General features: G+C 47.7%; 1 protein-coding gene across 5 annotated transcripts in view; it reads left to right on the top strand.

Annotated features, from left to right (window-relative positions):
* The window catches only part of tp73 (tumor protein p73), a 285,880-nt gene that overhangs the window by 251,395 nt on the left and 18,689 nt on the right, over positions 1 to 15,796 (top strand). For 4 of the 5 annotated variants that reach the window (XM_072478042.1, XM_072478038.1, XM_072478039.1 and 1 more), the window contains 4 exons: positions 2,487 to 2,596; positions 3,745 to 3,887; positions 4,416 to 4,504; positions 7,268 to 7,392. In XM_072478042.1, coding sequence (XP_072334143.1) covers positions 2,487 to 2,596; positions 3,745 to 3,887; positions 4,416 to 4,504; positions 7,268 to 7,392 — 467 coding nt within the window. The remainder of the gene's footprint in view (positions 1 to 2,486; positions 2,597 to 3,744; positions 3,888 to 4,415; positions 4,505 to 7,267; positions 7,393 to 15,796) is intronic. The other variant, XM_072478040.1, reaches the window with a different exon arrangement.

Raw genomic sequence — 15,796 nt, forward strand, 5'->3', positions numbered from 1 at the left:
CGGCCCACCGAGTCTGCACCGGCTCTTGGAAAGAGCACCCTACCCAAGGTCAATACCTCCACCCTATCCCCGTAACCCAGTAACCCCACCCAACACTAAGGGCACTAATTACATGCTGTCTCTTCATACATGCTTTCTGTGATTCATGAACAAGGGCACCCAGATGCATCTTGAATCTGCTTTCCATTTAGATAATAATTTGCCTGACTATTTTTTCGGCCAAAATGGATAACCTCATTAAACTCCATATGCCAAATTTTGGTTCAATCTCCGAGCCGATCTATATCCATCGGTTAAAATCTTTATCTCCTCTTCACTGCCTGCTTTCCCACCTATTTTAGTATCATGTGCAAATTTTGCTATATTACACTCTGTCCGTGCTTACAGATCATTTATATTCATAACATTTTGAATAACAGTGTTAAGCAACATTCCAGTAACATGAGATTGACAATAATGCCGGCCTTGCCAGAGACTCCACACAACCTGAATTAATTTTTAAAAAATAATTCACACGGGAAAAATGTCAAGTACTTGAAGCCTAATAATTCGATCCATTCGAAGTGGTCTAGAAGCATTTGCCTGCACTACAGATCATAAAAAGTGCTTACAGCGACTCATCTCTATGGCTGGAGTGACTCAGCAGTTATGTTACCTGTTGGACTTTAACCTGGTGTTGTAAGACTTCTTACTATGAAAAAAGAGATGTTGAAATCTCCCCCCCCCCCCCCCCCCCCCCCAAAACAAAATCAGACCCGGGAGACCCACAAACATCGGGGCTCTTCCCCTTCCACCCCGCCACAAGCATCAGATCGGGGCTCTTTTTTTCCCCCTCCACCCAACAAACATAACGCACCCCCTCCCCCCCCCCCCCCCCCTCCAAATGGGGCTTCCCAGAGGGTCTTCCCTGGCACTGCCCCCGGCACAGGTTGGCATTGTGTGATGGAGAGCCCCGTCACCGGCCTTCTGCCGTGCTTTTAAAAACTCGTATGCATGCAGACACTGCACCTCACTGCTGCCACTATTTGTTCGGTTTGTGTTTTCTGTCTTGTTGGTCCAAAAGCTACACGTGTTGTTCTCCGTGACTGGGAGATCCCATGGTCGTTGGTATTTTGGAAAGTATTTTGTCAACTAATGGGGCCATTATATTCTGTGTTTGATGTGTATCCTAAATCCGGATTGTTAATTTGCACGTAATTATAATGGTATACGGTATTTGAAACATTTATCGCATATATATTTTTAAATATGTGTTGGACTCTTCCGTGTGTAGAGAGAGAGTTGTTCTGGTTGGTGAAATAAAGCTGCTTTTGCAGTTGGACCTGAGATAGTAGCTCGTACGTGTAAAGCCATACTGGTGAAGCACTTGTTTTGTGTTTGATTAATTGTGTGTTATTTTGGTCTGTCAAAACATCTTATTAATAATAATATTTTATTGTCACAAGTATGAAGTTACTGTGAAAAGCGCCTAGTCGCCACATTCCGGCGCCTGTTCGGGTAAGCCAGTACGGGAATTGAACCCGCGCTGCATTACAAACCAGCCCACTGAGCTAAACCGGCCCATGTCTTTCTGTGCTGTATTGTAAATTTATTTTGTACTGGTATTTGGAGTATATATAAACACTTTTGCATGAAGATGTTATTGCATGCTTTGCCATCATCAATGCAGATATAACTTTGAGCTCACCTTTGGGCCTACGTTATCCTCACCCAAACCTGGGTGTGACCCGCAGCCAGTTTGGCACTGTTGAGCTGACCTGTGCTAGAGGCAGTGCCAGGGTACTTCCCAGCCATGACCCTCTCTATGACCCTATCTCTCCTCTCCCCACCCCTGGGGGATCCACTCGACAGATTCATGTTTTTAAATAGCTAATCAGATTTCAATATTCAGTGAGAGGGTTGGGGGGGGGGAGGCTTGTTAATATTAAAAAGTATGTAAAAGCATTTAACTGAGGTTCTCGTCAAGAGGCGGGGACAATCAGGAAATTAGATCTCGCTGGTGAGAAACTCATTTCCCGATTCTCGAGATTTGGTGCCATTCTAAAGCCTTATTCTAAAGTTCTCACTGATGGTGGACACGGGCACAAAATGGCCCCCTCCATAGCCATAAGGATAGAAAACACGTGTTGCATAGATGGTAGGTCAGCACCTGCAAGGAAGATAGATTTCAGCAGCATCCTTTCACTGTTACATTGAGAAACTCCGGTGAATTGGGCCATTGTGAAGTATATCTGTTTTTACGAGAAGATTGTAGGGTCACACCAAGCTTGTAGGAGATAGAAGGTAAGGAGTTTCACAACTTTGAGGTTGTTTGTAGAAAAGTTTAAATGGAGATGTGAGATGAGACTCATTTTCAATGTTACAATTAGGCCTTAAACTCACTGTGGTGTCTGACACACAGTTATACTGAAATGTGTATTGATTTGTTTGTTGGTTATTACTTTATTGATTTATTTATTTAATGATGATTCTTCTGCTTTGAACAGGTAGGAACAGAGTTCACTACAATCCTGTACAACTTCATGTGTAACAGTAGCTGTGTGGGTGGAATGAATCGACGGCCCATCCTGATCATCATCACATTGGAAACAAGAGAGTGAGTAACTGGCTATAAGGATGTTAGATTACAATCACTGCTGCCTGATTCCAAGTTACTGAGTCATTCAGAAAGGGCACAAGTGCGACAAAATGCCAATCAGCGTATCTGGGCTGGATTTTACCAGCTTTTGTAGGGTACAGGCTTGGAAGCAGGAAAGCTGGCAAAATGCCTCTCACTGGGCCATTTTGTCAGTGGTGGGGAAGGTAGCAAACAGGCTGCCTGCCTAGAACACAACTGAGGCACTTTTGTGTTTAATTAAGGGCCTTTTTCCACTTCTGCTTGCATTTTATCAGTAGTTGAGGCTGCCCTCTCCTAGGGTAGCAGCCCTCAGGAAGCCCCACCGACCTACCCTCTACAGGTCTATCGTACTAGCTGCAGTGTCCCCAGATCCCTCAAATGACTTTCGGGGCGCACAGCCATCGATGTGCCCTCATTCTGCAGTTGTAGCCCCAGCAATGGCCACCCCAGCTGTGGCCCTGTTGAACTGCTGGCCATTTGATTGGGCCACCTGCTCTTAGTGGTCTGCTGTCCTTAGTAGGATGGTAGCCCCAGTGGTAGCCACTTAATTGGCTGCCGCTAACAAAGGCAGCCCCAGATCCTGTTGCCTGTCGAAGCAGGGTCACACCACCCCTCCCCATTTCTCAACATTTAGAACTTATTCTAATCTATCCTGCTCCACTGATTGCATCAGTCTACATTCTCACTCCCATCCTTGCTGGCTCATATTGTTTCCTGTCCCACAAGGGATCATAGATAAAACTTTAACCTTTAAATTACTCCTGGGCCTTCTATGCTAGCCCATGCTACCACAAGACCCTCTCTAGACTTATGTCCTTCAATCCTCCTTTTCCACGCCCTTCCACTCTCTGTCCTTCTGTCTGTTCCCTACTCTTAGGAACAACCTGGCAAAACATTTCAACGCTCTTCCCACATTTAAAAGCCTTCTCAAAGACATCTCTTCAACCAAAGCTTTTAGTCGCGTCTTCAAACTCTCCCACAAAGATACAACAACGTTGCCATTTTTCCTCTGTGATATGCCCTGGGTTGTTTTTCTACAGTAAAGGTGTGATGTAGATATTTGGGCGGGTCCTGGTGATGCCCATGTAATTCCCTCACCAAATGAATGCCCTGGTCGTCTTCTTCAGTGGTCAGGTTCTTGGACGTCGGTCGTTTGAAGGTCGAATCTGTGCCTGCCCAGGAAGAGATCGAAAAGCAGATGAGGACCATTACCGCGAGCAGCAAGCTATCAACGAGAGTGCAGCAAAGAATGGAAATGGTAACAAACGCAGTAAGTTTTGCCGGTCTGACCATAGGCAAGGTGGGCGGGGTCATTAACATTAGGTGGTATGGCATCTGCTGATGCTGCCATCTGCCCTCTGCGTCGGCCTTCCATTCCACATCTTTCAAAGGCTAAGAGACCAACCTGGTTCTCATTGTGAAAATTCTCATTGTCCAGTCCACCTGGACAGGTTTCTCTGTTTACTTGTCAGGGTGCACAGCCTCTACACACAGGGATTAACTGGGGTCATCAGCTCAGCAGAGATGGGAATGACATGGCTGTGATGCCTCAAGTTAGTGCACAAAGGCTGCACGTCACCAGTACATTATTTATTTTAACAAAATTTGAAATTACTGCAAGAAAAACATAGAATATAATTTCAAACTGCTGTGTGATATAAACTCATTATAGGCTGTGTGCTGCACAATCTGGCCTGGAGTAATTTACAAGATTAGATACGTGATTTTTTTTAGGAAAACAAATCATGTGCGCACATGCATGAAAGGTGACCAGATGCCCTTGTCCTTTGCATTTCAGCCTTCAAACAGACACCACAGGGAGTTCAGGGGCCTAATGCAGGCATCAAAAAGAGGAGGCATGGTGATGAGGAGTTCTTCTATGTACCTGTGAGTATTCCTTAAGCCATCAAAGCATTCAGCGTCATGTTGCCTTCTCCAAGATACACGTATTTTCTATTTTTTTTTCTCCCCTCCCCTATATTCTCCTCTCGAGAATGCTGTCCAGTGTCTACTATTGACAATGACAGCATACTCTCAAAGTCAAATAGTTAAATGGCATTTGCTGGGACAAGGCTCCACTTGCAGTGGATAGGTTTTGACAAAGAGTCATCGGACTCGAAACGTTAGCTCTTTTCTCTCCCTATAGGTGCTGCCAGACCTGCTGAGATTTTCCAGCATTTTCTCTTTCGTTTCAGATTCCAGCATCCGCAGTAATTTGCTTTTATTAGGATAGGGTGGAAGCAGTTCCTCAGGTGCTTTGCCCAGGTGACCACTCTTCCTGTGTGACCCTAGGCAGGAATACTTAGCAGAACTCGCCAACGCTCCTCAGACAGCACCGTCAAAATCCACGAAGGGCGGCAGACAAATGTTAACACCACCACCTGGAAGTTCCCCTCCATCCTGACTTGGAAATATATCACTGTTTCTTCAATGTCGCTGGGTAAAAATCCTGGAACTCCCTCTCTAACAGCACAGTAGGTGGACCTATACCTCAGGGACTGCAGTGGTTCAAGAAGGCAGCTCACCACCTTCTTCCCAAGGGAAGAAATGAATGAATTTTTTAAAAATCTATTTAATACAATCCTGTTCTCGTCCAACATCTACATATGCATACTTTCTGGCAGTGATCACCAGGAACGACAAGTCTGGCCAATTATTCCAACTCCCATTAGAGCAGCACTGTGATTAATTGTTGCTCCTCTAAGCAGCCATAACATATTGAGGCGAATCTTTTACACTTTTGCTTGTCCATTTATTTGCACTGACCAACAACAGCTTGTATTTTTACGGCATCCTTAATGTAACAAAATAATTGAAGGCACTTCAAAAACTGGAGCAGAGAAATTGAATATTGAGCTAAGATGAGAGAGATTAGAATCCCTACAGGGCAGCAGGAGGCCATTTGGCCCCTCGAGTCTGCACCAGCCCTCCAAAAGACCAACCTATCTTGGCCCAATCCTCCGCACTATTCCTGCAGCCCCACCCTAAGGGGCAATTTAGCATGGCCAATCCACCTAACCTGCACATCATTGGTCTGTGTTGGAAACCGGAGCTCCCGGAGGAAACCCACGCACACACTGAGAAAGTGCAAACTCCACATAATCACCCGCGGTTGGAATCAAACTCAGGTCCCTGGAGCTGTGAGGCAGCAGTGCTAACCGCTGTGCCACCACTGAAATCTTAGCCAAAGAGATAGCTGCAAAAGGTGGTTGAAAGGGGGAGAATCAGTGTGGTTTAGGGGGTCCAGAGAGTAGAATGTAGCTGAATGCCCTGCTCCCATAAATGGGTTGAACAACAGTAAAGAAAAGGCACCCATTTTCACAATCAGCATTGTTGTTATTGGGCAATGGGACTGTTCACTTTCTGCAACCCGGACCCCAACATTAAAAAAGTATGTATTTTTAATGAACAGCTATGCTAACCAAAGTGAAAAATGTTAGTCAAAAGAAAGACTTGCATTTATAGAATGCCGTTCATCACCAAACACATCTCAATCAATGAAGTACTTTTGAAGAACTGTTGCGATGTAGGAAAATATTCAACTGATGAGCACACAGCAAGATCCCATACAGCAATGTGGATAATGGCCAGAAAATCTAATTTAGTGATGTTAGTAAAGGGATAAATATCAGCCCGGACAATCGGGGAAACTCCCTACGCTTTGTGTCTTAAGATCTTTTATATCCTCCTGTCAGGGTAGATACGGCCTCAATTTAACACCTCACCTGAACATTGAGACCTCGACCTGTGCAATGCAGCACTCTGCCAGTACTGCATTGGGAGCACCAGCCTTGATTTAATGCTCAAGCTCCCTGTATGGGACTTGAATCCATTATTGTGTGAGCCAGAGACAAGAATGTTGCTACCCACTGGGCAACGGCTGACACCCAAGTGTTGAGCAAAGGTACAGATTTCAATTTGTATGTCCAGAGTCAGCATCAAGCTTTTTCAAGTCAGGTGTAGCTCAGATTTGTTGCAAAATAAACCTATTTGTACTCTGCTGCAACAACATGCCTCAAACATCAACCTCAGAAGAGCAGCCGAATCATAGTAGTATAGTATTTCTATTTTGCACGGGTACCATCCTCGAGGCTTCACTGATTGAGATTGGCTGTTAAGTGATAATTAGTGTGCCAGTACAAAAAGTATTTGTGCAATGAGCCCACAACTATTACTAGGGATCAGAGGTGTGACTTTGTCATGGAAAAGCATTCGGAGTAAATCACCTGCCCATCGCCTTGGGAATGCCATAGTCCCATTGTGACTGTTTACTATGGTATGTTTCTGCTCTTGGAGCTGGATGGCAAAAATTCCCATTCTATAACTTTGGACCAGGACAGAAATCTTGTTCTGACTTAGTATTTCAAACTGCATTAAATTGAGTCAATATACAATGGATTCCAAAACTAGCAGTTCGCATGTAGCTTCTCTTCAATGGAATGAATTACACCAACCGATTTCTTTAGCTCTTTTGATGAAACTAAACCAGAAAAGTTGATGTTGCATTTAGCAGCAGTTGGGACGTCACAATTTGCCCTGAGCTATAGAGGGATAGGTCAGCCAAAGGTCTCACTTCTTAACGTCCTAGATATTATTATTGTAAGTGGGTACAATAAAAACGAGTGTGATGGTTTCAATATTTCTCCGCAGGTACGAGGACGAGAGAATTTTGAAATCCTCATGAAGATCAAGGAGAGCCTGGAGCTGATGGAATTGGTACCTCAGCAGCTAATCGACTCATACCGGCAGCAACAACAGCAACTACTACAGCGCCAGTCAGTATCTAGACTCCTAACATCCTCTTTACTGCTGTTGCTTCTTTCTAAAATTCCCCAACAGCCCCCACCTCCTTCATTTTTAAGCTCAAATATCTCATCACGCTACAGTCTCTTTCAATGAGGAATAAACATCAGCAAGAGACAGAATCCTGCCCAATTTTCAAGTCCAGATGACAGAACCTGCTAGTTATTCTTTTAATCCTCACCCAGAACCAAAAAACAACACTGGATTGTGAAAAGCTTGATGGTATTACTCACAGGATAACTCTCCCACATTTCTGTCAATAATTGCACAATAGCCAAACTGAACTATTGAAACAGTCAAGGATGAGAAAGGGCATGTTTAAGGTGGTGGTGGTTAGTACTGCTGCCCCAGGGCGCCGAGGTCCCGGGTTCGATCCCAGCTCTGGGTCACTGTCCATGTGAACTTTGCACTCGCTCCGTGTCTGTGTGTGGCACGTGAGAGTATCTTTAAGAAATGGGTGTTTAAGAAATGTGCCTTTAAGAAATGGGTGTTTATCAGTGATGTCAGAGTGTGGGTGGAGCTGAGCTGTCTGTTAACTTTTTACTTTCATTTTAGGCTGTTTGCTGCAGGTTGTGTTTTAGTTTCGTTTTCAGTGTAGGAGCTGAAGCCAGACCGAGCAGGTGTACTGTTGATCTCTCTGCCATCAAAAGATTATCTCTTGATCATTTGGTGAATTCAGAATTATAAATGACTTTAACCTGATGTGCTTCTGTTAAAGGTTTTGTTTTTAAGTTGTATGGATGTTAAAAGGAAAGCTTAAAGGATTACTTAGTGTTGTATTCTTTGGGGGTTGTATTCAAATTGATGGTTGCTAAGGTGTTCACTGTATGTTTTCAAAAGGTTAACTTGAGTTCATAGAATAAACATTGTTTTGCTTTAAAAAATACTTTCCCATTTCTGCTGTACCACACCTGTAGAGTGGGCTGTGTGCTCCCCATACCACAATCTATTAAAAGTTAACAGGTGAACTCCATGATACACTTTGGGGTTTTCTAAACCCTGGCCCAAAACAAATTGGGGGCTCGGGGGGGATAAAAGTCTATCTATTGGATTGGCTTTGTGAACTTAAAGACGGTGAGGTGTGACCATATTGTGATTGCTTTTCAGGTATGGTATTTCAGTTGAGTAGGGAGAGTGCTGTGGACAATGGCTCTTTCAGAGGCTCTGAAGTTTTTGGGGGTGGAGACGGTCACACGCCGTGCCTTACAGACAGAGACTAAAAGCAGACTGTTAGATTTGGCAAAAACATTGCAGTTAACATTACCTGACAAAATGCGAAAAGATAAGGTATTTATCTAAGCATTTAAAGTTGCCTGAGATACAGTTTGACTCATTGGAAATGGCAAAAATTCAGTTACAAATGGAACATGAGAAAGAACTAAAGCAGCTTGAATATGAAAGAGAGGAAAAAGAAAGAGATAGAGAGGAAAAAGAAAGGGATAGAGACGACAAAGAAAGGGAGAGAGAGGAAAAAGAAAAGGAGAGAGAAGAAAGGAGAAAAGAAAGAATAGCCCGAGCAGAACAAAAAGAAAGAGAAAGAGAGGTACAGATCAGGGAAAAAGATAAAGAGAGAGAGTTTGAACTTTGGAAAATGGCCATGAAATATGACAGTCAGTTAAAATTGGCAGACGTAGACGTAGACGTGGATGAGCAGGGCGGCCGCAGCAACAAGAGCTCCCGCCGGTGGCCACGATTCGCGGCAATTTCGGGGAAATCCCCGAGTCTTCACGCACCCCCCAACTATCGTCAGCCTTTGGGGCCGTCACGAGCAGCCAGCGGGGCCGGTTTAAAAACTGGCGAAGAACCCCCCACGGGGGTCGGGCGGCGGGGGCTGAGGCGCTGGGCCCAGCGCGAGGTCAGAGCAGCGGGGGCGGAGCTACGAGGAGGCCGAGGCGGCAGGCCCGAGGCCAGAGCACTATGTAGGGAGGGTGCTCCACATCGGATGGCTCTCACCTAGGAGGAAGAAAGAAGGTTGAAGCCTGGTCCCAGGGGAGCTCTGGGTGAATGCAGAGGAGAAAGAAAGAAGGTTTAAGGAAGTTTGGTAAAAGTTTTTTTTTTCTCTCCCTTTTTTTTCCAAAAAAAGAATAAGTCAGATTGCTGAAGGCCAGGAGGGTGAAGGGGGAGAGAGGAGAAAAGAAAGAAGATAAAAAACAATAAGCCGCTAAAGGATGCGAAGAGCAGCGTCGAAGAAAGGAGGAAACGCGGGTTCGCTGCTGAAGGAGAAGACGAGCAAATGTGTTGACAGGATGGCGGAAGCTGAACTTCAAGGCGGGGCCGCACTACTTACGGTGGAGAAGGTGACCGAGGTGATGGCGGTGGGGCTGGAAAAACTGCGAAGCACATGGAGGCCTTGAGGAAGGAGACGGCGGTCGTGTTGAGGTCATTGTTGGAGGAGGCAATCAGCCCGATGAGGGTGGAGGTGGCAAAGGTCTCGGCCGAGGTGAGAGAGCAGGGCGAAAAGATGAAGGAGGTGGAGGAGGCCGTGACATGATACAGCGACCGGGTCACCTCGATGGGGGACGAGCTGCGGAGGGTGGTGGAGGTTAACAGAGGACTCCGAGCAAAGCTTGAAGACTTGGAAAACCGCTCAAGGCGGCACAATTTGAGAATTGTGGGCTTGCCCGAAGGGACAGAGGGCCCAAGGCCAACACAATACTTTGCTAAGAAGTTGGCGGAGCTGATGGGGGAGGGTGAGAGCCCCACCCTGTACGAGCTAGACCGAGCTCATCGGTCATTAAGGCCGAAGCCCAAAGTGAACGAGCCGCCAAGGACAGTAATTATCTGCTTCCATAAGTTTTGCATGAAGGAGAAGGTATTAAACTGGGCGAAGCAGAAGCGTGAGGTGCCGTGGGATGGTACTGCGGTTCGGATCTACCAGGACTGGACGGTGGAGTTGGCAAAAAGACGAGCGGCGTTTGGGCGAGTGAAGGCGGCTTTGTACAAGAAGGGGTGCAATTTGGTATGGTGTACCCGGCGAAGTTGAGAGTAACATATAACGCCAAAGACTTTTATTTTGAGACAGCGGCGGCGGCTGAGGCGTTCGCGAGGACAGAAGGCTTGGGACAGACGTGAAGAGCGGAACTGGAAGAGAGACTGTGGACTGTGTTTGAGCAGATGGGAAATGTATAAATGTTACAACTTTCTTTTTACTGATTTGTATTGCAATTTACTTCTCTTTGCATTGTTACAGACTTCAAGTTAATGGCGTTCTGTGTTGCGACGGTTAAATGTTATGTTAGTGAATTGTAGGGGTTGGATTGTTGGGTTTGTTTTGGTGTTTCTTTCTCTGGGACTGGGTGGAAGGGGGCGAGAGGTCTTGGCAGGGGGAGCCACCCGCGCTAGCTAACTAAAGTCAGTTAGTGAACGTGGGTGAGGTGAGAGGAGGGCTGCGGACGTTGGAGCCTGGATAACAGGCTTCAATGGGCCTACGAGGCGAGCAAGACGGGGGGAAGGAATGGATGTTGGGGGATGTTTTTGTAGGGGGGGTTCTTGGGAGGGGGAGAAGGGCTTCGATGTTAACAATGGACAGGGGTGGGTCAGGCTTATGGGGCAGGGCCCGGTGGTATGGTGATGGTAGATAAGAAAGGTGGGGGGGGGGGGGGTGAGAGAGACCCAGTAAGGATAGTCACGTGGAACGTAAGAGGGCTAGGAGGTCTGGTCAAGAGGTCAAGGGTGCTTGCGCATCTTAAAAGTTTGAAAGCCGATGTAGCAATGCTGCAGGAGACTCACTTGAGGGTGAAGGACGAGGTGAGACTTAAAAAGGGCTGGGTTAGCCAAGTGTTTCACTCCGGATTTGATGGAAGGGCTCGAGGAGTAGCGGTGTTGGTCAGCAAAAGACAACGCTTCCAGGTGGAGAAGGTGGTAGCAGATCAGGGGGGTAGATATGTGATTGTGGCAGGGGCGCTGGAGGGGAGATTAGTGGTGCTGTTAAGTGTATACGGTCCCAATTGGGACGATGTGGGATTCGCGAGGAAGGTGTTTGGGGCTATTCCCGACTTGGACACGCATGAGCTGATTGTTGGGGGGGGGGGACTAGAACTTGGTGCAGGAGCCAAGGTTGGACAGATCACGGCCGCGCTCGCTGGTCCCATCAGGGGGGGGGGCGAAGGCGCTGGCTAGGCTAATGGTGGAAATGGGAGGGGTGGACCCTTGGAGGTTCCTGCACCCAAGGGAACGGGAGTACTCGTTTTTCTCAGCGGTTCATAAGGTATACTCGCGGATCGACTTTTTTGTGGTGGGGAAGGCTTTGCTGGCTGGAGTCAAGGGGTCGGAATACTCTGCAATTGCAGTGTCAGATCACGCTCCACATTGGGTGGATATGGTGCTGGAGAAGGGAGTAGCGCTGAGACCAGGGTGGAAACTGGATGTGGGGCTTTTGGGGAACCAAGTGTTCTGTGAGAAAATTGAAAAGGTAATTAAGGAGTATGTAGGTTTCAATTGTACGGGTGAGGTGTCAAAGGCAGTGGTCTGGGAGGCTCTAAAGGCGGTGGTGAGGTAATTTTGTTTAAGGCCAGGGTGGACAAAGAGGAGAGGTTGGAGTGGCAGAGGGTAATAGATGAGATGTTGGAGGTAGATAGGAGGTATGCAGAAGATGGGGACCCAGCGAAGCTGGAAAAGAGGAAGGAACTACAGGCGAGCTTCGATCGACTGTCCACCAGGAAGGCGGTGCGCCAATTGAGACGAGCAAGGGGTGCAGTTTATGAACATGGAGATAACATGGCGTATGTTAGCAGGTCAGCTCCGGAGGGAGGCAGCGGCAAGGGAAATTCTTCAGGTGAGGGATAGGGCAGGGAAGTTGGTGGTGGCTCCAGTGCTGATTAACAAGGTTTTTGAGGAGTTTTATGAGAGGTTGTACAAGTCAGAGCCACCCGGGGGAGACCGTGAGATGCAGGAATTTCTAGATGGGTTGGAGTTCCCCGAGGCTAGGGGAGGGGGACAGGGCTACATTAGAAGGAGCAATAGTGGAGCAGCAGATAAAGGATGCGATTGGGAGGATGCAGTCGGGGAAGGTGGCAGGGTCGGATGGGTTTCCAGTGGAATATTATAACAAATTCAAGGATAGGTTGGCACCCCTGATGGTGGGGATGTTTGAGGAGGCGATAGGGAAGGGGGTGTTGCCGCAAACCTTGGGGCAGGCACGATTTCACTGTTGCTAAAAAAAGATAAGGATCCGACGGAGTGTGGGTCGTATCGGCCCATATCACTTCTGAATGTGGACGCAAAAGTGTTGGCGAAGGTACTGGCGGGTAGGCTGGAGGAGTGCCTCCCAAAGGTGATAGGAGAGGATCAGACGGGATTCATGAAAGGGAGGCAGCTGTTTTCGAACATTAGGAGGGTTTTGAAAGTCGTTATGGCGCCGGCGGAAGGGAAAGAAACCGAGATAGTTGTGGCATTGGATGCCAAGAAGGCATTTGATCGGGTAGAATGGGGGTACCTGATGGCACTGCTGGAGCGGTTTGGGATTGGACCAAGATTTGTGAACTGGGTAAAGCTATTATCTCAGGAGCCGAAGGCGAGTGTCCGCACAAACAATATCAGTTCGAGATACTTTTCTCTCCACCGAGGGGCAAGACAGGGATGTCCGATGTCTCCCCTGCTGTTTGCACTTGCGATTGAGTCGTTGGCCATCGCATTGAGAAGTTCGGGAGCATGGAAAGGAATAGTGGGGGGGGGGGGGGGGGGGGGGGGGGTAGAGCATAGGGTGTCGTTATATGCCGACGACTTGCTGCTGTATGTGTCGGAACCAAGTGCGTCGATAGGAGGAATATTGGAGCTACTGCGGGTATTTGGGTCTTTCTCGGGGTACAAGCTGAACCTGGACAAGAGTGAGTATTTTGTGGTCCGGGTGGGGGCAGGGGTGGGGGGGCTGCCATTCCGTAGGGCAGGGACTCATTTTAGGTATCTGGGGGTGCAGGTTGCCCGGGGATGGGGGAGGCTTTGCAGGTACAACATCACTAGTTTGGTGGGGAGAGTGAAAGCCGATCTGGCAAGGTGGGATGGCCTTCCTCTGTCACTGGCGGGTCGGGTACAGGCGGTTAAAATGAATGTGTTGCCGTGATTTCGGTTTATTTTTCAATGCCTACCGATTTTCCTGCCAAAGTCTTTTTTCAGGGAGATTGAGGGAAGGATTACCTCGTTCATATGGGGAGGGAAGGTGGCCAGAGTGAGAAAGGTGCTGCTACAGAGGGGAAGGCAGGCAGGGGGTTTGGGTCTCCTGAACCTGTGGTACTACTACTGGGCGGCGAATGTGGAGAAAGTGCGGAGCTGGGTCAGAGGGGTTGATTCTCAGTGGGTCAGAATGGAGGAGAGTTTGTGCAGGGGGTCGGGGCTGAAGACACTAGCAACAGCGCCGCTCCGGGGAAATACTCAGGGAGTCCGGTAATAATAGCTTCATTGAAAATCTGGAGGCAGTTTCACCAACACTTCGGGTTGGGGGTAGGGTCAAGGGAAATGCCGATTCGGGGGAACCACAGAATTGAGCCAGGGAGGTGGGATGGAAGGTTTCGGAAATGGGAAGAGAAGGGGGATTAAGACACTAAAAGATTTGTTTCTTCGGGGTCGGTTTGCAGGATTGAGGGAGCTGGAAGAGAAGTATGGGCTGGAGCAGGGAGAAGTGTTTATCATAGAATTAGATTATCATAGAATTTACAGTGCAGAAGGAGGCCATTCGGCCCATCGAGTCTGCACCGGCTCTTGGAAAGAGCACCCTACCCAAGGTCAACACCTCCACCCTTTCCCCATAACCCAGAAACCCCACCCAACACTAAGGGCAATTTTGGACACTAAGGGCAATTTATCATTGCCAATCCACCTAACCTGCACATCTTTGGACTGTGGGAGGAAACCGGAGCACCCGGAGGAAAGCCACGCACACACGGGGAGAACGTGCAGACTCCAAACAGACAGTGACCCAAGCCAGAATCGAACCTGGGACCCTGGAGCTTTGAAGCAATTGTGCTATCCACAATGCTACCGTGCTGCCCGGTTTAGGTACATGCAGGTGTCGGATTTTGCCAGGAAGGAGATACAGAGCTTCCCAGAGGAACCGGCCTCCACATTGCTGGAGGAGGTGCTGACGACAAGGGGACTGGAGAAGGGGGCAGTGTCAGCGGTGTACGGAGCTATTTTGGAAGAGGATAAGGCACCACTGGAAGGGATCAAAGCAAAGTGGGAGGAAGAGCTGGGAGAGGTTATAGAGGATGGGGTCTGGTGTGGGGTGCTCCGGAGAGTGAATGCCTCCACCTCATGTGTGAGGTTGGGGCTGATACAGCTGAAGGTGGTATACAGAGCGCAACTCACGAGGGAGAGGATGAGCCGATTTTTTGAAGGGGTACAGGATGTGTGTGAGCATTGCGGGAGGTGGGGGGCGCTAATCACGTTCATATGTTTTGGTCCTGTCCAAAGCTAGGGGAGTACTGGAAGGAGGTGTTTAGGGTAGTTTCCAAGGTGGTCCGTGTGAAACTGGACCCGGGTCCCCGGGAGGCCATATTCGGGGTGTCGGACCAGCCAGGGTTGGAAACGGGCGCGGAGGCAGATATCATAGCCTTCGCCTCGTTGATCGCCCGAAGGCAGATCCTGCTGGGATGGAGAGCAGCCTCTCCACCCAGTGCCCTGGCGTGTCGGGGGGACCTGTTGGGATACTTGACCCTTGAGAAGGTTAAGTTCGAACTGAGGGGAAGCTCGGAGGGGTTCTACAAGTCATGGGCACTATTTATTGTGCACTTTCAAGAATTGGATAACGTCGAACATTAGTTGGGGGGGAGGGTTGGGGGGCGAGGGGGGCTGTCTATATTAAGGGTGACTATGGGTAATCCCTGATTCCTTTTTGTCATCTGTTTATGCAAACATGCGGGCTGATGTTTGGGGATTGGTGGGAGGATGTGATCGTTGTTATTGTTATGGGGATTGACATATCTTGCTGATTATTGTTTATTGTTGATGGGTGTAAATGCAGGAGAAAATGTGAAAAAGGAGAATAAAAATATTTTTTAAAATAAAAAATTGGCAGACGTAAAAGGACACGTACATTTGGAGGATAGTGATGACGATAATGAGAAAGAGCATCAAAGTTGAAGGCTTGGTGGGGATCTATTTAAATATGTCCAAGTATTGCCAAGTTTTGATGAGAAGGAGGTAGAAGCCTTTTTCATTTCATTTGAGAAGGTGGCTAAACAAATGAAATGGCCTCAGGGGATGTGGGAATTACTGATTCAAACAAAGCTGGTAGGTAAGGCTAGTGTAGTGTTTGCATCACTACTGGAGGAGGTATCTGGGACGTATGAGGAGGTGAAAAAATCCATCCTCAGTGCATATGAACCAGTGCCTGAAGCCGACAGACAATGGTTTAGAAATTTTAGGAAAGAATTTGGAAAAATG

Source organism: Scyliorhinus torazame, chromosome 16, assembly GCF_047496885.1.
Source record: "Scyliorhinus torazame isolate Kashiwa2021f chromosome 16, sScyTor2.1, whole genome shotgun sequence".
NCBI classification, from domain to species: domain Eukaryota; kingdom Metazoa; phylum Chordata; class Chondrichthyes; order Carcharhiniformes; family Scyliorhinidae; genus Scyliorhinus; species Scyliorhinus torazame.